Genomic DNA, 20,503 nt, shown 5'->3' on the forward strand with positions numbered 1-20,503 from the left:
CTAAAACTGCAATCTACATTGATCGAGCTTGTCATCGGAGAAAATTGATGATCGAGAACAACAGCTATACATGGCTTGAAGGGCAATTCAGATGGTTAATCTACCACCAAACATAAATTTATATGCAAGCATCTGAAAAATAGCTGTATCTAATAGAAAAGCCTGGGACCCTTAAGTTTGCCCTACTTTGAGCTGACTAATAGTTACATGTACATGTGCAGGCAAATACTCAGGGTTACGTGGTAAAGTAGCTCCAATATCACCCACAAGTTCAAAAATACATGAGAATCTCTAGATGCCACACTAAGCATAGAGAACAATAATGGCGCTGTCGCTGACCCAAAATGCCACCAGAAAAATGTCTGCAGATTAAGCAGCAGAACTGCATGTATCCTCTAAATTGATCTCCCGTAGTAAAAAGACTTTGATAATACGGCATTGTAAGTGAAAAAAAATTGGTATATGAATACACATAAGACCTGGTGTTCATGCACATTTGAACCAACAACTTCACGAACAGCTTTACATAACAATAGTTATACCCAGCATTTGACTGCAAAATTAGCAGAGGGTAATTTCAAGCATTCCTGTTTACAGTGCACTCAATTGACCCCAGCAATCAAGTACAAAAAATGAATAGAATCATTTAGACTGACCTGGACACAATTGTAGATAACCAGCACCTAGAAGGCTGCCATTTTTCCACCATCTACAGCACAAAAATCCATGTCGAAGGTAAAATGGATAATAGTTAACCTCAGCAGCATCCACGTTCATGAGAAGCACAAGACTGAAACCTTCCCTCTCCTATTCCGTAAAGCATTATCCGCATAATATTTCAAAAGAAGTTTCCAAAAAGGTGGCCAACGCACCTGCTGCTTCATGAAGGATTTTTTTTTTTTTTGCACGTATTTGATCTAGTAAATAAAATCTTTTTTAAAAGTACCAAAATGCTTCCATTAGCTTACTTGATATTTGAATATCAATCAAGCTCCCTCCAAAGAGTGGTCATAGAAATCAGTTCCTCTGAACCACCACATTTTGTAGTGCATTGAACATTTATAATCTGTTTCTCCTTCTGGACTATAACCGCAACTTGAGGCTCGTCAGAATGTAAAATTCTCTATATCATACAATCATTTTTTGAAACTCTGGAACAGGCATCCTGTACTGCAAGGTGCTTAGTGCAAATTTGCATATGACACTTGAATTGATAATCCACTAATTGTCTCCTGCAAAAATGCACATGAAATTCATTTGAAGTGATGATGGGCTCAGTCATCACCTGAAACATATTCACATGAGATACGTATGATCTCACACAACAGCAGATAGATTGCACTTCTAATTCTCTTTTCCAACGATGTGCAGCAGAATCAAATGTAGCTAGAAGAGCCCAACAGCAAGTCAAACATGTCATCTGGGGTTAGAAGGGTTGTGCCACCAAGAATCAACTCTATCTCTGGTCTACTATTTTCTGAAACTGCCTCCATAGCTTCCCGAACCTAGCAGTACAATGATATAAGTATCAGTACGGTAATTCAAAATCTATTATATTTAACATACAAGGAAATGATTAAAACCTATTTACAGAATTTAGCACTCTCATTTTATTGCTCCAATCCACTACTGCATGCTCAGTTATAAAAAATCACATTTTAATTAAAGTGGATATGCTTGACATTTTATTTCAAAGATTCAAATGGAGCAGTTTTTTAGAAGAACAAAAAGCATGAGAGTATAATGCGTAGGTTTTCAGTGATGTCCCACAAAATTAAGCAATCTATTTTCTGGCAAGCACCTAATCATGGCTATACAGCCTGCAACTCTGGTCAAGGTATATGAACAGATCTACAAAATCCAATGAGAGCTTTCCTTCTTCATGAAAGTCTTTACCAGATTAGGAAAAAGGTATACCCCTCAACAATAAAATATCATATATGAGAGGTTAGTAGTAGAGAAATCCAAACCTCAAGACTGTTGATGCCCCCCACAACAAAAATGAGAAGAACATTTTGGTCTCCAAAACTTGGTTTTGCCTGAAAGAGAGTTTTGATGTCGCATTACTGCAAGTACGTTAATTATCAAATAATACAAGAGGCCCAGATGCACAAAACATACCTGGCCAAGGCCAAATCTACCGAACCCACTCTTGAAGAACCGTCCAACTGCCGAGGAGTGATATTCCAGTCCAGGTACATCATACTTTGCCAATATAGTGACCAAAAGCTTATAGAGCAAACTTTTCCTAGTATAAGGATCACCTCCATATCTATTTGATGCTACCAGCCCTTCTTTGAGAGTTGGGTTTCTCCACTTCAAACTGGCCAGCTTGTGGAAGAACTTGAAAAGTTGATCAACCCTGTCTCGCAACTCCAATTTAAGCTGCATGTCCCCATATGCTTGTTCATGTTGATTGTCCGTATCTTCATCATCCCAGCTACCCCATTGATCATCAAAATCATCAATTTTTGGTGACTCTACAAGAGTATCCTCCTGCATCACAGGTTCCCCCTTCTTAGAAGTAGCCTCAAGTTCATTCTCTAGACCATGGAGGAACCGAAATTTTGCTGATGATGGCTTTTCAAGGATAGCATCCACTATAGCTTCTTTCAGGGAATGCTCCTCTTCCCAAGAAAAGGGGCTGCTAGACACAGATGTTGGAAAATGTTCACCAGCCAAAATATATCCAATCATTGATAGAAGTAAAGCATCATGAAAAGAGAGAACACCCTGGGATGCTTCCATTGATCTTGATAAAATGCTTGTATTGATCAAATCATGGATTTGACTCGAAAGACTCTGAGTAGTATCTACAGAACTTACGGTCAATATTCTCTCAGCACTCACAAATGCATCCCAACGGGAGCTATGAGGCTCGCTTAATGCAATTTCAGCAGCTAATGCCAGCTGGATGATGCCTCTGTTTTGTATAAGAGACATCTGATTTGGAGCCAACTTTTTAACCAAAGCATGAAGCTCTGAAATCAAATTCAGGCGACCTTTTAAGTTTAGAGGTATTTTGTCATGCTGCAGAGCTTCCAAAAGCCACTTCTTTATCAGGATGGCCCCATCTTTCGCTCCTCTATCAAGTAATGCTTCTAAGTAATTCACTCCTGTATAAGTGGACAAAAAGGACCCGCACAGCGAACTAAATTCATGGTCCACATTGTTAGCGTGAACCTTGTCCGCAACATCAACTAGATCAGCTTCGAAGCCAACTTCACCAGAGTTCCAGCCTGCGGCAAATGCTCCAAAGCTTTCGGATAGCTGAGTGCTGCTCATTGCAGGTTCATCCTTGCTGAAAATTGTTCCAAAGGGTATTTTTATATCAAGTGGAACACGTTGTACATAAGTAGGTGCAAGCCTGTTGGAACTTTGAGAGCTTTTTGCAGGGAAAGAGGCTGAAGTCCTTCCCCTGCGTGGCAACGAGGCAAACATCCGATCAAAAAATGAATCGCCATGACAGCAAGGTGTAAGAAGATCAAGCGTGCGGTCAATAAGCAATAAGCCAGCTGATCTTTTGGTACGACCAACGTCATATAGGCTCGACATATCTGTCAAAATTTTGCCAATCATTTTTGATGTATCACCCAAAGAAAAGATTTCCAACTTCAGATCCATCTACACAGTCAAACAATATGAAGAAAGAAAAAAGTGGTCAGAAAGGAACAATAAACGAAAAAATAGCTTGACAAATAGAAGAATACAATTGACATTAGTGCCATAGTTTACCCTGGCACAGAACTACCTTAGCAGCCAAATGGTAAAGAAAATGAGCACTCAGTGTTGCTCCAGGAGGAAAATCTTCACCATCAGAAGGAAGTCCTGTACAAATGGACGGCAATCCAGGACTAAGAGAATCTTCATGGTCATTTGACAGGCATGCTTCTGCAACTGTTCCTTCTGAAGGCAGAACAAAAACTCTTGGTGAAATAGGACACAGGACCATAGGGAAGTGATCCACAGTAACACGCAGTCTAGTAGAACCATCTTCTGCTTCTGTACAATTAATGGAGTCATCATCACATATATGCCTTCTAGCAGTGCTAGCTTCAAATTTAGTATCATATTCTTCACTGGATGCTAGCTGTGAAAAGCTGTCATCATCAGAAACCAATTTCTCCTGGTGGTCACTTTTTGTAGACTGTCTGATTTCATTTTGCTGATGAGAGTGAAGTCCCTTTTTTCCAGTCTTTTTCACGAGCTCTTCATAGTCTTGGAGAAGCAAGGACTCATATTCACGAAAAGCGTCAGGTCCCAGGGGTGAATCAACATATGCTGAGTGAGAAATCTGAAAAAAAAGGGAATATAGTAACGAACACAAAGAAAGATTGACGATGTACGAGATGTTGAGAGACCTGCTTATATTGTGTAATTGTTTAGAAAGTCAAGACAAAGTGTTATACTGGGAATTATACTCAAATGCAGAAGGATGTATTAGTTGTCCATCATTGTCTAATAGAAGATGCATCATACAAAGAGCAGCAGGCATGCAGACATTTTCTAAAGTTTTTCATAAACAAGAGAAATCCAAATATTCTACAGTATGCATTAACAATCTACAGACAGGAGTCACAATTTCGCTTGCATTAATAATCATATAATCCATGCAGTAGATGGTGTTACAGGCGAAAGCTATAACTTAAGAATAAGAAAAGATAGAGGATGAACCTTAGACATACTTGGATGTCATTAACAACTGAACTCTATAAATGTAACAGCAGCAAGAATGGAGATAAGGTGGAGAGAGGGAGAGAGAGAGAGAGAGAGAGAGAGAGAGAGAGAGAGAGGAAGGAGGGAGGGGGGGGGGGGGGGCGCAAAGAGATCCTTTTGTAGCATATCTTGGAATCAAGGCATGTGTCACTTAAATGGCCACATATATAATGGGGCGAATTGGATTCATCAGTATTTCTTCTGATGTAATGCCAAACTATCCTTGAAGGGGGCACTGGATGTAAACTACAATATCATAAACTTCCATGATTTTACATGTCAATGGAAATTTAGAATCACAAATTATATATTCATAAATTTTTTACTTTTGAGTAGAAATTAGAAAATCCTGAGAAAACCTTAGTCTTTTCTTATCATCTTATGTTTTTCCATTTTTTTTCACTTAACAATCAAAAACCTCCTAAAAATCTCTCAACTCTCAAAACTTACCATTTTAAAATCTCTGAAAAGGATAAATCATGATTTTGAAATTAAGACCTCCAAATAATGCCTAATTTTGTCAAAAACAATGTCATGTTGAAGGAATATAATCATTCAATTCTGACTGGAGACACAAAAAGGAGCATTACTTCGATACTATTCCAGCAAAGAATCTCCTGGTTGTCAAATATAAAATATTGGCAAGAAACTCATCGATTAATAAAGAAACTGAAACATTTACCAATACTGAAGGAAACAGATCTGGGACCGGAGAAGCACCTCTGAGATAGATGTAAAAATAGTGCACTGAAGAACCATCCTGTGAGTAGCCAGGCAACGCAATATATACCGATGTGCATCGCTGAGGAGATGTGAGGTGATAATTACAATCTTCCTAGCAGGATCCATGGAAGTTGAGTTCCAATCCACTATCTGAAATTTAGGGGGGAAAAGATTCAGGCTTATTTTAAACTTCCAATCATTTTGGGTGCATGCCATATATATATTGGGAGCATAGCATTTATCTTGAAGCTTATGTTGATAGATGGATGAAGATAATACCAGAACAATAGGCAAGATGATTTAAATAATTGACAGTAACTGATATAGGTTCATGAAATATCATTCAATTACGAAAATTCTGAATCATCACTTTGATTAATTTTCATGCTCTTGAATAAGTGATGCAATACAACAAACGCTTACCAGAATCTTGATTTATCAAGCATTTGTTCAGGAACATAGATTTATTCAGACGATGAGTGGGCAAAAATCAATTCATGTCATTTTCAAAAATAATTACAAAAGAAATAAGACCAAGGCATTTTTATCTTAGAAAATGGAAGGTACCTGAAAAATAAAATAAATATAAAGAAATACACAGGGAACAAATGCAATGAAGGAGGACAGTGCAAAGATGGTTTGCACAATATAACTCGCTTTTTTCTCTGGGTGCTGTCAATAGAGATGCAAGGGACCTGTTTAAGAGGTTCTATTGCAATACTTTCTTTAAGGAACCTCAACTAATTCACATGACCAAAATCAACTGTAATACAAAAAACTTCCACACAATGCAAATACTCAAAGGAATATACATGATCAGTTTGGAGTTACACACAAAAGATGGTTGAATGATCTCTTCAAATTAAAGTTTTTAAGTTATTTCTCAAAAAAAATAAAAAAATAAACTGTTTATGATTGTGAAAGAACAATTTCCACTAGGCCATGTACTGATGCTCAACATAAATGGGCCAGTTGGCCCTTGTGTTGTGATATCCGTGTTTTACCGCACCCATTGGTACATGTTTGTGCATGAGTTCATGAATGTCTAAAGTATGTAAGATATCAAAGAAAAAATATTCATAAGGATGTTCTGGTAGTAATTAATATTCATGACTATGTTCAACAGAAACCTTTGAACAACCAACAATTTTTAACTGCAGAATCGAGTTCCCATATCTTATGCCCAGCAGCATAAAGGCCTCTAAACAACCAGCATACTCAAGTGATACAACTGTCAAAAAGTATACTTACAATTTCTGGAGGAGACATGTTTTCCAAGCTGCAAACAGCACGCACTCCAAGCTCCAATAACAGAGGGAATGCTCCAACAAACTGAAAGGCCTCTAAACAGCCAGCATCTAGATAAAGAATCGCCTCTGCAACCTGATCCGAAATCTAGAAGAGAAAGAAAAAAGAATCAAAACAAGGTTCGATGTCTCTACAAAATACTATGACATACCTATCACAATTCACAAGAAGCATATTAGTCTCACCAATGATGGTCTTAGTCTAATGCTCATGCCAAATGAGTTTCCATAGGAATGCAAGATTGCACAAGGACACATTTAACGGATATCTACCTCTAGCTTTATAAATCCTTTTCATCTACTATTATCACAGGAACTAGACCCCTCTTTTTTGGGCAAAGGAACTAGCTTTATTACATAAAGAACCCTAACAAGTTCCGTCTTAGTGTACAATTGGACTAAATCTAATCATAAACCTCGTCGAAACTATCAAGATTATTAGTGGAAATATCTTTAGCAGAAATCAAGCAAGCAACCAATAAATCCCAGATAGTCTGCGAAACAAGCAAGCTACCGACACATCTGATCTAATTCCCCACGAGACCAATTTAAAGATTAGGATATCATTAAGGCATCCGCTTAAGCAACCAAAAAGCAGCAAACTGATACAGGACGCAAGGCTTTCCTCGAACAAGCGAGCCACTGATATTCCAAGTCCAAATCGAAGATATGAAACCAACCGGCGATGGATTGATTGAATTCGATGAAAGAAAAGAGAAAGAAAAGAGAATGGAAAAAATCCAAACACGAAACCAAAAAAAAAAAAAACGCTGGAATACCTGGCGAATGGAGTCGAGGCAAGATCTGATTAGATCGACGGAAGCCATGCCTTCTTCGTTCCACCAAGTTCGAGACTTCTACGAGAAGAAAAGAACGCTCCGAGAAAGAGACGGGGGTATTACGAGAAATTGAGAGGACGACGACGATAGATCGATGGACGAACCCTTCCCAGGCCAGGTTGATCCCGTTAGCCCTTCTTCGTTCGGCCGGTCGCAAAGACACGGGTTCGGATTCGAGACTTATTTGCTCTAGACCCGACCCTGAAACGGATTGCCTTTCACGTGTTCCGGATACCGGTAATGGAGAGCCGGCCAGGTTCAGATCGAACAGATTATATGGATCTAATTTTTTTTTACAAATTAAATAAATAGATAATAAATTTTAGTACTTTACGTAATATTAAGTAAAATAGATATAGAAGATATAAAATATAACAAACCAAATTTTCAACCAGACGAACAAACAAAAATATTATTCTTTATAAACCCAATTATTTTCTAAATTGAGAACACTGTCACACCCTGAACCCAGCATTCGGTTTCTGTAGACGACATGGCTGCATGAGCCCTAAAGCAGTGCCCTATAAATTATGCAAGACTTAATAAGAACAAAAATCTAATAACCCCACAATAAATTAATTAAAAAATAAACAATTAGGCACCCTAATATATAAACTTTTATATGTTGAATCTTTCTCACAAGTGGAATAGCTATAGAAAAGAATGGAGAAGGGATTTGTGAAAAGTTATATATATCCAGATTGTGTTTAAGGTGGATCTTACCATTATACGTGCTCCTCTCAAATCTGTAACAAATCAGATAAAACCCACTCCATTAGGATCGGGTACCTAACAGGGCAGAATAAATTGCCTCCTTCTTGGCTTATAGTCGAACCCAGCTTGAACCAAACAAGAGCTTAGATGCTCAAATATTTGTACTCTGTTAAATGCCAACGTTCCACCTCAAAGTCAAGCTGGGGTCATAAGCAGCCTAATTGAAGAACCACGCCAACGTTCCCCATTTCACATGTAATTCAGCCTTCATAAGCTTTAATGTTCTTCCTTCAGACTAATTTTCACCATCAGATCCCTAGCCTAACAACTAAAATGCATTGTCTTATCAAGTGGACTTTTCATCAGTATATAAACATCATGTTGGATTTTTACATTGCATAACTGTACATATAATTCATGCTAACCGTGCCAAACATGAGCGAGCAAGGCAAATCTTTGGAGCAACGATGACAAGAGGATCATCAATTGAGTCAAAATACCAACCTACTTTATATATCTGCACAAGCAGCGCCCAAATCAGATCAAATGGTCAGTTCGCTGCAAGTAGTAATTAACTACAGAGATCTGGCGGGTCTCCTGCTGTGATTCACTTGTTTGACACTCGGTGCAGATCAATACCGATAATTTTTTGATCTACATGACAGTAGGACGAATGCTTACCAGGTACAAGAAAGCAACATCCAACAAGATGGCATAGCTAATGCCAACATGCAACTGGTAATTAACACTGCACGAGCCATGACACTCATCTCTGAATATCTCCAAGATGTGCTTCTCTTTTTTGGTTATGAATCTTGGAAACGTCTTACTTTAGCTCGGCATTCAAACAGATTGAGCTTCGGCCACATTAAGCATGTAGTATTTGTGCCATGCCAATACATTCAATTTGTCAGAGGAACATGCATCTATTGTGACCAGAGTTACAATAATACACCCCATTCAGATCTCCACACTTTGGTTCCAAGACCACTTGACAAGAATTTCATTGCTCTGAAATTATAGTACACAGCCATCGAAAGTAAATCCAGATCCAGCATCGCATGCAAGTAGCCTGCAAGCAAGCTTACCATCTAGATAGATGACTCCATACCGATGCCACACTAGCACAGTATTGCTATGGTATGGTACGAAATTTTTTTAGCATACCGAATATCCGTATGGCACCCGCACCCGTATCAGATATAATACCTATAGTACCGATCCCATACCAGTCCGAACCGGACGGTACGGCGTATCTTGATTGAAAGGTACAAAACCCCTGTCTCATACAAGCATTCAAGAGTTACAATTAATTTTAACAATCTACCTTAGCCAATCCTGAAAGAAAAACAATCTCACTATGCCCAAATTCAACAGTTCTGCATTCAAAGGACTAAATTTTTCTCAGTGGTAGAAGCCGGTTCAACATGATCCCAAAAGAAACCAACAAGATTCACTAGTCTACACAAAAAAAAAAAAAAAAACCATTCTTATCAAGAAATTTCATCCAAAGAAAGAACTTTCACCACTACAAAATTTCTCAAAAGAGCTACAAGCATGTAGTGAGGCAGTGACAGCACAAAAGGCAGAAACTTAGCACTACTCCATTGAGGATGCAGGACCAGCCCCAAATCCACCACCACCACGGCCAAAGCCAGGCCTACCACCAGTACCCTGTAGAATCTCAAGGATGGAAGTCCATTAGAAAAATTACCTACTTGCCTCAAAGAAGGTACAATCAGTTTTCAAAAATTTGAATGATTAGATATTAATCATTAAATAACAATATGAAATAACACAGACACCGCAAATACACATGATATTGCACAAGATCAAACTTGTATTAAAGTGAGCTAGCTGCATTCCCATGGGACATTAAGAAATAAAACTCCATATTGCAGGATCATTGAACACATTAGATCTCTAGCATGTCTTTAATATCAATTAAGAATTAAAAGAATGAACAAAAAAATGGTTTCTTATTAATAGAGAAATTATCAGCTCCAAGACAAGTAGTAGTAAGAGGGCATCAAATAGTAAAAATGGTTGGTGGCTAAGTGGTAGTTGCAATATTTGGCTAAAGAGAAACCTACCCAAGAGTGGCAAACAATTCCATGTGGGAGACCAAGGGTGCAGTTTTAGTCAAATGGACATGGCCAATCTTCAGAGAGCAGGCAAATCATCCATCCGGATGTAACTGCTTTGCATACTTCAGAGAGCAGGCAAATCATACACATCCATTATAGAAATCACAAGCAGATTTATTAAAAATGAAGAGACCCAGTTGAATTTACATATAAAGAATCCAAAGGGCATAAAATTTACTTTTTATTACACAAAATACTTCAAAGAAATGGTTTATATGAAAACCAAAAAATGAAATATTATTAACTGCATCCACTGACTCTCTTTTTTATCCTTTGGGGGCGTTTGATATGGAGTGATCAACCAAGGGTGATGTGGGTGGAGATGATGAGAACTCTCTATTTGGTTGCACCATGGTGATCCTACGTGGCATTGATCGCAAATTACCCTTATTCCTCAAATCACTGCCCGACCCAGTAATAGGATACCCATCCTTGAGGCCAGAAATTAAAGATTACCCCAGAGTAGTGATATTGGGCTGAAAGATGAGGACAAAAGTGCCCCTCAATCCAGCAAAAGTACCCCTTAGTCCAGCAAAAAAATTATATATATCAATATACATTTAATATATTATATCAATATTATATATGATACTTTATTATATTGATGTCACATATATTATATTTATGATATATGTTATATTATAATATATTGTTAATCATATTATTGTCGTATAATTATTTAATGACAATTGTAAATTATAGTAGAAATATATTATTGTAGTTTATGTTTATATAATCAAAGTATTTAATATATTACTTCTATTTGACTTATTTTCCTACTCAAAATAATTATTAGTGTTAAAAATAATATATTATAAGTATAAATAAAAATATTAATTCTATAAGAACAGTTAATATATCTTTATAGGATTAATAATTGTAGGACTAATAAATATATTTTTATAGAATATATTAATAATTAATATATTAATATTTTATATAATTAATAAATATATTTTATGGCATATATCAAGAATAGCTTTGGAATTATATAGTGAGTGATCTTGGATTCCCATGAAATACCAAATAGGTTACTCATGGATACCTAAAAATGTTTAATCACTGGAATATAGCATACCGAACGCAAATCATCGAAGATCAGATTACGCAGGAATAAGGATCACCAGTCATCTAAGATCACCTTGGTGATATCATTTGGATCACCAAATGCCACTTTTATGCCTAGTTTCAAGCTATAACAGGTTGAAAATTTTAAAACTAGCACCACAGTCTTAGCCACAAACCAAATTGTTAAGCTCCAATAGTGATCCTAAAATATTACCACATAATTTGTCAAGGATTGACTTCAAGCTAATAACTTAATATGAATATTAGTGCAGACTATACAGAAGAAACGAACTAACTTGGAGGTGTGCACCCGCACTATGCATAGCTTCCAAAACAAGCAACTTTTATGTAAACACAATCTTCTCTATTTAGTGTTCATTAAAGTACGGATATGCATGGTGTAAGGTAAAATCTGAAGATCAACAAGAGCCATCAGAGAACAGATTTGCATCAATCTAGGCACCAAGAATGCCTCAGATGACCATCGTGAGATATTTATAAACCATGCTCATCATCTAGCTCCAGATATTTGCAATACAAAACATTAAAGAGCATCATTACTAAGGAAAAGAAAGAAAATTCAAAGACCAAGATATAGATGATAAATCTATGGCAACGTGAAAACCATTCACACGGTCTAGGTCCATGCATTTTGCCGTGCAAAACATTAAAAGAAAATCTAACATCATGGTGTAGAAAAGCTCATAAATCAATGGCAAGGTAAAAGTGAAGTTGGAAGTTAGGACAAAACTATGCAAATTAAAACATAATCTTTACAATCTTTTGATCTGGCTTTTGGCCTTTGAACCAATATAATTTAGGTTCACCGAGCAAGTCAATAAGTAAAAGTATTGTGCAGAGCTGGAGATAAATGAGACCACTTTTATTCCAGATGAGTAACCAGAAGTGGTAAAGGCACATCATTTTAAAATTTATGGCAGTGATAATGGACTTCAGCTAGTAAGTACAAAGTTGATTATAGAATTAAGAAAACTATTAATGAGAACCTTAACAGTAATGGCAACGATTCTGTTAGTTCGTCATGTAACGAAGAGTACATAAAAATATATTAGATACCATACCTTTTAACCAAAAGTATTTGCAACAATGCGATACAATTAAGAAATTCTGCAAATAGATGACAGGTGGAAGGCACTTACCCTGAACGATGGCTGGAATTCAGGAGGCGCACCACTCTTATCCCCGCCAAAATCACCGGGAGCACCACGAGGGCCTCCACGGTAGCCGTCCCTATCTCCAAACCTCGGCCTATCACCCTCGAAGCGAGGCGGCCCCCTGTCCCAAGACACACATTATAACACAATCATCAAGAAGTCACAAACTATAAAAGCAAAAGAGGCAGCACAAGATGGACCAAGAACGTTTCTTGATAAGAGAGAGGGTAAGCACCTGGGGCGGTCGCCGGGCGGGCCGGCGCCAAAGGGGCGGGATGGGGGCTTAGCGGACTTCTTAAGAGTGGCGGGGACGATCTCGGAGGGGAGGTTGAGGAATGTGCGGAGGTACTCGATGCCGTCGTTGGTGAGGTACCAGTAGTAGTGCTGCCAGGCGAACGTCTCCCTCACGTACTCCCTCGACTTGAAGCTCTGCATCAGCTTTATCACCTGGAGGTTCGGCACATCGATGTCCGGGTGCTTCGCGAGGTTGTAATCCTTCTTCGCGTACAAAACTCCCTCTGATCTCCCCCAACCAAAAAAATGCCATTAGAAGGAATCAAAAACGATTCTTTACGATCCAAAATCCGTAACCTTAACCTAAAAAGCGCACCTTGGAAGAGGTACTTGCAGATCTCATGGCGATTCTTCTTGGAGATGATCTGATAGGGGTAATGAGATTGGGGAAAGGGGATTAGACGACGAAGGTAGAAGAAATTGATTGAAATCGAGAGAAAAAGAAAGCCTCATTTGCTTACCATGGTGACGGATTTGGAGGAAGGGTGATCCGCCGCAGAGGAGAGCTCGAGCGCGGGGGAGGTGAAAGGTGGGGCTGGAGAAAACCCTAGCGCTCGAGTGGCAGGGGTTATATAAGCTGGGATTGGGAAGTACACTGGAGAGTTGATCACGGTCAATCGGACGGTTAGGAGTTTATGATGGATGTTCTCAATTTAAGAGGACCCCACTGATCGCACGGCTTCGTCTATTAGGCTTATTTGTCACTTTTATGTGCTGGGCTTCAACAGGTTTGGGCCTAAGTCCAGATACATGGCCCGTTGGTATATCTAATTTTGGGCTCGGACATCAATAAACATAGTTACATAATACTCGTGCGATACACTAGAAATAATTATTGGATTAAAAAGACGAAGACAATATGGTGATGCTGCTGCTGCTTGCAAAATTAATAATGCTTGTAATATTGTCAAGCTAGAGTGGTATAGATCATGTCCTAGGCCAACTTAGCAGCATATGGCTCTCTACTTCTTTTCCACTTGAATTGCAATAAATATGAGAAAAACAAGACGAGTTGCTAAGTTGATTGGAGTGGGGGCTTGAATCTTTCTTTCCTTCTTTTTTTGGTGCGTGGGAGAAATAGAGATAGAGAGCAGGGGAGGGAGCTAGGGAGATCCACTTGCATACAATTACACATTTCGATTTTAAGAAGTGCACTATCCAAAAATCGAACCTAGAAATTATGGTTGTCAAGTAAAGAAGTGTGTAAGCCATAGTTCATAGGGTTGGTCATTATGTTTTTTTTGGGACCAAACACGGCTCATTGATACGCATTATTGGGACCGAACCAACTTCAAAAGTAAGTTTAGATAACATCTACTTTCAATAAAATTTGTTTGTTCTTATCAGAGTTTACACAACGACAGTTGGATTTACTATTTTTGTCACTAAAATCCGATCGGATGATCTAGAGACAAGGAGGGCGCTAATTGAACTATTGTGGTAGAAGATGAAGCGTTGATCTGCCATGAAAATATACTGATCTATACATAGAAAGAAGAGAAAAGCTCATCGGATTTGGCTTCAACCAGATTCTCCGATGCTTAAGTCGGACTGAGTATGGGTAATAACAACTACGATGAAACATTTCAATGAGAAGATGGGAGTAGAGCCTGAAGCAATTAAAAATATAAATAATAAAAAGAAACTAGGAGGAATTATAACTACAATCAGTTGTCACCAACTCATTGCTCGTAGATCTTGCTATCATGGTGGTGAGAGAAGAGGCAATCCTACCCAATCAGTTCGGTATTTCTACTCATGAACCTAGAATTTGTACTTAGAGAATCTCTAACTGGGTTGAAATTTTAAGCGATAACACTACTCAAGTCTGGAAGCTTGATGGTTTGTTTGGAAGCCGGCAAATTATGCCCTAAACTATGTGCCCCAACGTGGCCGTGCACCATGTCAATCAGCTTGTCTTCTTTTTGTGAGCCAATCGCCAAGACAAGCGTATGATGAACGAGGTCCATAGAAAAAAAGCAAGAATATTGGGATGGTGCACATAGTGCAGGGTGTAAATTCTCTTGGAAGTGAAAGAGGCGTTAAGACCGGCCAATGCCAAGGTCACGACAGAGAATAGTTTGAAAGCAATAAGCAGGAGGTTCTTTTGGACCTATTTTGTGAATAGGGTGGGCCAGACCTTGGTCGAGGTTTTCCAAATTTTACAGTAAGACCGGCCCAACAACCTCGTTGAAGCCCATCTACAACCCTACGAAATTACTTTGACTAGCTTCGAATTTGTACGGCATGCTGAGATTTCTCCATGGAACTTGGTACAGTAAGAAATGAGCATCCAGATTTCACAGCTCAAGCACACAACACAACCTCCCTGGCTCAATGCCAATGCGACATTTTGAGGTTGCTGCCATGCGAGTTCCTTTTAGGAGGATCTCAGCCGGAGTATCTCCAGTCCTTCGTCCAGCAGTGAAGTTCTGCAACCAAAGGTATGCTCAACAAAATGCCATGACTCTGTAATGAATGCACAGAAGAATCCATACGTGATTCACAAACAAATCTCTTAAAATCTCCCAGCATAATTCGCAGGGGTTGGGGGAGAGAGAGGTGGCCCATCTGCATCCACTACCTCCACTCATCGAAGACAGGCTTCCAAAAAAGAAAAGCTGATCATGTTTCTCTCTGTGCTGCCGTGCTATTGTTTGCAGGCTGCAGCCTCCTGTGTCTGAACCAGAAAAAAAAAAGTAAACAAGAAAAGAAAGAGAACAGCGCTCTCCACTTGCTTTCCTTACTATCCTTCATCAGCAATGGATTGGCCCAGGTCCCTCCATATAATAATGCAGTGTTCTCAGCTGGCAGCAATCCCTCCAGTAGCTACCAGCTCTGACTCCTACTCCAGTGACAAGGCTCAGTGGCTGCCCACCTCACCATGCTAAAGTATAGATAGGAAGCGGTTCTGTAGCATCCAAAGTTTAAACTCCTTCCTCTTGGTGATTTGAAAGTTCCAGTGTTTGCAATGCATTCTAGTGGTTGTCATGCTTCATTCCTTGGATTGTCGCTTGGTTTTTAGCAACCTAGTTTCTAAATCTCAACCACGCATGGTCAGCGCAATTAACTCATGCATGTCTTCGAAAACAACCTAAAAATTTCTTGCAAGGTGATGATGGGCAAGCTAGGTTAGATTTCACAACCTCAGAGCTTCATGAATGATTGCCAAGTCATTGTGGTATAGCTAACCCTTTTGTTCTTTCTTTCTTTCAGCAGTGAAATTTTTTTTTGATAGTTTTCCAAGGTTTCGGAATTGAAATAACAAGGAGCAGGAGATAATTTTACTGAGCCTCCTCATATGGCTGTATTCTATAATCATCAGATCAAGGTCTGGAACCATAGTCATATTGGAGAGCGCAAGCATCTTTACTTTTCCGGATCGAATATTCCCAGAGTTGGACCTCCAGAACTAAAGATGCCTTAATAAAACATCAGATTTAGCATTACTTTCTCGGTGTAATTTAACAAAACTGATGGTCAAACATAGAACAAACATTACATATATAAAATTTACCCTTTAAAAAAAGCCCATAGGAAATAGGCCACACAATAAGTAAACAGTCCTCCCTTGGCATCCCTGTACCACCTACCCAACTTTAGTTGAGACATATAAATCAAATTATAAAAGACAGCAGAATGAATAGTGCACAAAACTTTATAGGACTTCAAGCATGTACACTAAGCTGGAACTGCATTTACAGACAACAGGACGAGGTTTAATAATTTAATTGCATGATTAATCTGAGTCAATGGAGCATACTAGACCTTGGATAGATAATCCAACTGAATGTTGATGCTTAGTTATTCCTCTTGCTCTCTCCACCTAGCAGGCTGCTCGACATGTTGCTATTCTCGCTGCAACTGCCATCGCTTCTTTCCATCTCTGGCTTTTCTAATATTCTTGCTTTTGCCTGTGGAGAGTCATGGCAAGTTTGCCCCGGATCTCGTCCAGCTCGATGGTCCTGGAATAGACCATACGACAAATCGGACACCAATCAGTTAAGATCTTACAAGAAATGGAGCCAACGCAGTTCAGTTATAGCCAGTCGACTATGTCAATCTGGGCACAAGGTATGGAGGCCAGAAGAAAGACTTCAGCAACATGCTGTTATTCTAATTCTACAATAACCAAGGGCAAAAGCCAACAGAATATGAAGTAGTTAATATTGAAATTTCGGAATGAAAGTCTTTATGGATGTAATTTCATAATAGATGTATCTGAAACCGGGCGTCGCTAAGAGAGAAAAATAGAAACTAGAGGCTGAAGGCAGAAATTGATGACAACATATACAAATGGTGTCATGTAAACAGATAGGAGAGGGGAAAAAAACTCGCGCATGATCAGACCTTTTTTCATTGTGAAGACAACACCGACAGAATTCAGTTCGTTCTTTTTTGAGGATGCAGGTATTGCAGATTTAAAAACTGATATTTCACCAGTACAACATCGGAGAAAAATGAAACCAGAAATGCCTTCCTAACTGATGTGCAGTTTCAAATTTTCCACTTACAACGAAGGCATAAGAGGCATCACGATCAATATGCAATAAGTACTTTAGTGCTCTTATTTCAAACATCTATGAAACTAGTAGTATAAAGATGGATATTAAGATGTATTTAGGTGCTCCAAATTCAGATTTAAGATCCAGAAATGTTGATGCAGACCACTTATAATGCGGATAATGTTCATAGTAGAGTCCATATAAAATAGGAAAGCTAATGTAGCGTGAGTAAATGATAGAGAGATATAGATTTGTAGAATTCAATTCTGAGCAGGTAAAGAGCGGCATGCAGAAATTGTGGACAGCTTGACCAAAAAAGTACTTGATATCATCGAAAAAGACCAAGAGATTAGCTCCATTGGTTTAATAGAGATGCGATCTTGACTTACATCTCGATATGGGAAATCATCAGCTTCAAGCATATGTATCACCTGGCCCATCCTCGGCCTCTTTTGTGAATCAGGATCCACGCAGCGCAGTGCTACCAAGAGTGCCCGTTTCAATGCCCTTGAAGAAGGTTTCTCGAGCATCTTCGGATCCAAAAGTCCCTCAGAATTGCGGTTGCTGACCAGTGCCTTTAGCCACTCTACCAGATTAACCTGAAAAACTCCATTGTCAACTTGATGAGCATCAAATCAAGATCTTTCGCAATTAGCAGAAACATTCAATACTAACCTCTCCTGGAGGCCTACTGTAGTCAACCGGCTTCCGACCAGATATTATTTCCATAATAAGAATCCCAAAACTATAAATATCACTCGTCTCGTTCAACATACCAGTGCCGGCATATTCAGGAGCCACATAACTATCACCAGGCAGGAACAGGAAATCATTAATTTTCTCTTACGACCTAGTTTAATTATAACGAAAGTGCACTAAAAAATAGTAATTAGATTCAAACCAACCCGAATGTTCCCATCACGCGAGTTGTGACATAGCTACTCTCCGAGCCCAGGAGCTTAGCGAGGCCAAAATCTGAAAGTTTCGAATTCCACTGCCTATCAAGCAATATATTGCTTGATTTAATATCACGGTGAACTACCTTTGGTTCGAGACCCTCATGTAAGTAAAGTAACCTACATTTCCATAAGCCAGCTTTCAAGAAATGGAGAAAGAATGGAATACACTGAAACTGAGTAAGTGTTGGCAATAATAACATTCAGCCATACCCTTTTGCTGTTCCAAGTATTATGTTCAGCCGAATCTTCCATGTCAAAGGGCTAACGGGTCCAACATCCCCATGAAGCCACTGCTCCAAGTTGCCATTATCCACATACTCATATACGAGCATCCTGAAACCCCCCAAAATTGGATTATTAGAAGATACAGCATTCCTAACAACACTGCCACATATCCTGATCCACCATAATTACAGCACTGGCTGTGCTCATATGAGATGATAAGAAGAAAAAGACAGTAAAATTTAGTACCTATGAGCACCTTCTGCACAATATCCAAGTAATCTCACTAGATTCTTGTGCCGAACGCGTCCAATTGCTTCCACTTCTACCTTAAATTCCTTCTCAGCTTGACCTCTGAAAACCCAACACCATTAATCAAATGGCAATCGTATAAAAATTGGATAGTCGTATTCAAATCCATTATACACCTACAACAACCTGTCTGCAATTCTAAAACTCCGAGACCAGGTTATACTCTCATACAATTCAAACATCGCATTCTCATGCAAGTACCATAATTTCAAACCAAAATGATAACTTTGCTGCAAAAATGGTAAAAAGCTGCCAACTTGGGCAGATGCTACCTGTTGTTGAGCAAGTTCTTGACAGCAATGTGAGTGTTGTCTTCCAAAACGCCATGATACACAATCCCGTACCCGCCTTCTCCGATGACATTCTCATCAGCAAACATATTGGTCGCCACCTCGAGCTCCCTGAGAGTGTACCAGTGCCCCCACCCCAAGTGAGAGACCTCGGGGACGGCCGGCGAGGCCTGCTCCACCGCCCGGCTCTCGCCGCTCCCATGCGACGACCCGCCACCGCTCCCCCGCTCCGGGAAGGTGATCCGGTGGTCCTTGCCGGTTTCCACACGGATCTTCTGGAGCCCGATTGGCGTCTCCTCCTCCGGCTGCCGCTTGACAGGGAGGCGAACAGGGGGCTGGGAATCGGAGGGGGGGTTTCGAAGGAATTGAGCGAAGGACTTGGGGTCGGAGTGGCGGGAAGGGCGGTCGGCGCGGACTTCTTGGATTTCTTTGGAGAAGTTTGGGATAGTCGGGGTCGTCCTGCGCTTGGAGGCGTACCAGAGGGAGAGGAAGAAGAGGAACAAGACGAAGGCGGCGCCGACGCAGATGCCCACCACCACCCACAGGCGGAGGCCAAAGATGGCCGTGGGCTTGGAGAGATCAGAGTCCAACATCCCCTCCTCCTCCTCCTCCTCCTTCTTAATGCAATAGTGGAGAAGGAGGGATGAAAACTGGGCCCTGTGATAAAGGTCGGAGGTTGGAAAGAATGCGATGAAAGATTGGATCTTGGAGAGCAATGCAGGGGTGGAAACAGGATTTGTTTGCTTAAAAATTGGATTTTGGAGAGGAACGCAGGGGCGGAAGGGGATTTGATTGCGTAAAAACAGGATTTTTGAGAGTGAGGAGATGGTGGTAATGAGATTTGACGTGATCGAGTGAGAGAGGGGTGATTCGTTTGGTAAAGAGCGATGCTAAGCCGACAGTGCTAAACAGACCTAAAAATGGAACAGCTTACAAAGCACCGTCACCTGGATGTCCGCAAAAAGTAGTCGAAATAAAAATTAAGGCTATTTTCGAAATAATAATAATAATAAAAATCAGTCTCATTTATCTTCTTCGGAACGTTTCGGACCCATAAACGAGTGTCTGCGAAGCTGATGAAGCGGAGTGAGATGGGGAGTGAGATGCATGGAGAAAGAGAAACAGGTGGCAGGATGGCAGAGCTTTAAGCATCCAACTAGAGAAACAGGTGGCCCACAGAAGAAGCTAACGGAGGCTAGAGAGTTGTACAAAAGAGAAGAGGAGGGGAGGCT

At 39.7% G+C, this 20,503-nt stretch overlaps 2 protein-coding genes, 1 non-coding gene and 1 pseudogene across 5 annotated transcripts; all 4 read right to left on the bottom strand.

The window, feature by feature from the left end:
• Positions 1-443: 443 nt before the first annotated feature.
• LOC103701250 (vesicle docking protein) lies at positions 444-7,740 on the bottom strand. 2 transcript variants are annotated; one of them, XR_015977393.2, is made up of 8 exons: positions 7,526-7,707; positions 6,691-6,834; positions 5,437-5,589; positions 3,752-4,294; positions 2,122-3,624; positions 1,971-2,039; positions 1,322-1,505; positions 444-1,232 (listed from the first exon to the last, which is right to left on the bottom strand). XR_015977393.2 is itself a non-coding variant. In XM_008783247.6 (7 exons), the coding sequence occupies exons 1-7, from the start codon at positions 7,571-7,573 to the stop codon at positions 1,377-1,379; spliced, it is 2,589 nt and encodes an 862-aa protein (XP_008781469.4). In that variant the 5' UTR covers positions 7,574-7,740; the 3' UTR covers positions 444-1,376. The 2 variants fall into 2 exon arrangements, 1 of the variants encoding a protein (XP_008781469.4); XM_008783247.6 differs by having other exon boundaries at positions 444-1,505; positions 7,526-7,740.
• Positions 7,741-9,638: 1,898 nt separating this feature from the next.
• Positions 9,639-14,917, bottom strand: LOC103701249 (small ribosomal subunit protein eS10z-like). The gene is made up of 5 exons (XM_089930280.1): positions 13,445-14,917; positions 13,300-13,348; positions 12,925-13,207; positions 12,675-12,810; positions 9,639-9,973 (listed from the first exon to the last, which is right to left on the bottom strand). The coding sequence occupies exons 1-5, from the start codon at positions 13,445-13,447 to the stop codon at positions 9,899-9,901; spliced, it is 546 nt and encodes a 181-aa protein (XP_089786406.1). The 5' UTR covers positions 13,448-14,917; the 3' UTR covers positions 9,639-9,898.
• Positions 11,942-12,035, bottom strand: LOC113462356 (small nucleolar RNA Z161/Z228). Its single transcript, XR_003384556.1, has one exon. It is a non-coding gene; the product is annotated as a small nucleolar RNA Z161/Z228 (small nucleolar RNA).
• A 1,706-nt stretch (positions 14,918-16,623) lies between the features above and the next one.
• Positions 16,624-20,265, bottom strand: LOC103701248 (putative serine/threonine-protein kinase At1g01540; annotated as a pseudogene). The gene is made up of 7 exons (XR_015977394.2): positions 19,254-20,265; positions 18,919-19,023; positions 18,658-18,780; positions 18,394-18,564; positions 18,164-18,293; positions 17,878-18,087; positions 16,624-16,948 (listed from the first exon to the last, which is right to left on the bottom strand). The product of XR_015977394.2 is annotated as a putative serine/threonine-protein kinase At1g01540 (transcript).
• Positions 20,266-20,503: the final 238 nt, after the last annotated feature.

Source organism: Phoenix dactylifera, chromosome 4 (genome assembly GCF_051530095.1).
Source record: "Phoenix dactylifera cultivar Ajwa chromosome 4, Ajwa_hap1_PhDact_Kaust_v1.1, whole genome shotgun sequence".
Lineage (NCBI taxonomy): Eukaryota > Viridiplantae > Streptophyta > Magnoliopsida > Arecales > Arecaceae > Phoenix > Phoenix dactylifera.

What these genes read in the sequence shown, in the direction of transcription:
- LOC103701250 (XM_008783247.6), bottom strand. Translation starts at nt 7,573, where the DNA reads ATGGCTTCCGTCGATCTAATCAGATCTTGCCTCGACTCCATTCGCCAG. An exon ending in GCCTCGACTCCATTCGCCAG is followed by an intron (nt 6,835 to 7,525) that starts GTATTCCAGCGT and finishes TTTCTCTTCTAG; the next exon opens with ATTTCGGATCAGGTTGCAGA. An exon ending in TTTACCATTTGGCTGCTAAG is followed by an intron (nt 3,625 to 3,751) that starts GTAGTTCTGTGC and finishes TTGACTGTGTAG; the next exon opens with ATGGATCTGAAGTTGGAAAT.
- LOC103701249 (XM_089930280.1), bottom strand. An exon ending in CTGCAAGTACCTCTTCCAAG is followed by an intron (nt 13,208 to 13,299) that starts GTGCGCTTTTTA and finishes GGGGGAGATCAG; the next exon opens with AGGGAGTTTTGTACGCGAAG. An exon ending in CCGCCCGGCGACCGCCCCAG is followed by an intron (nt 12,811 to 12,924) that starts GTGCTTACCCTC and finishes GTCTTGGGACAG; the next exon opens with GGGGCCGCCTCGCTTCGAGG.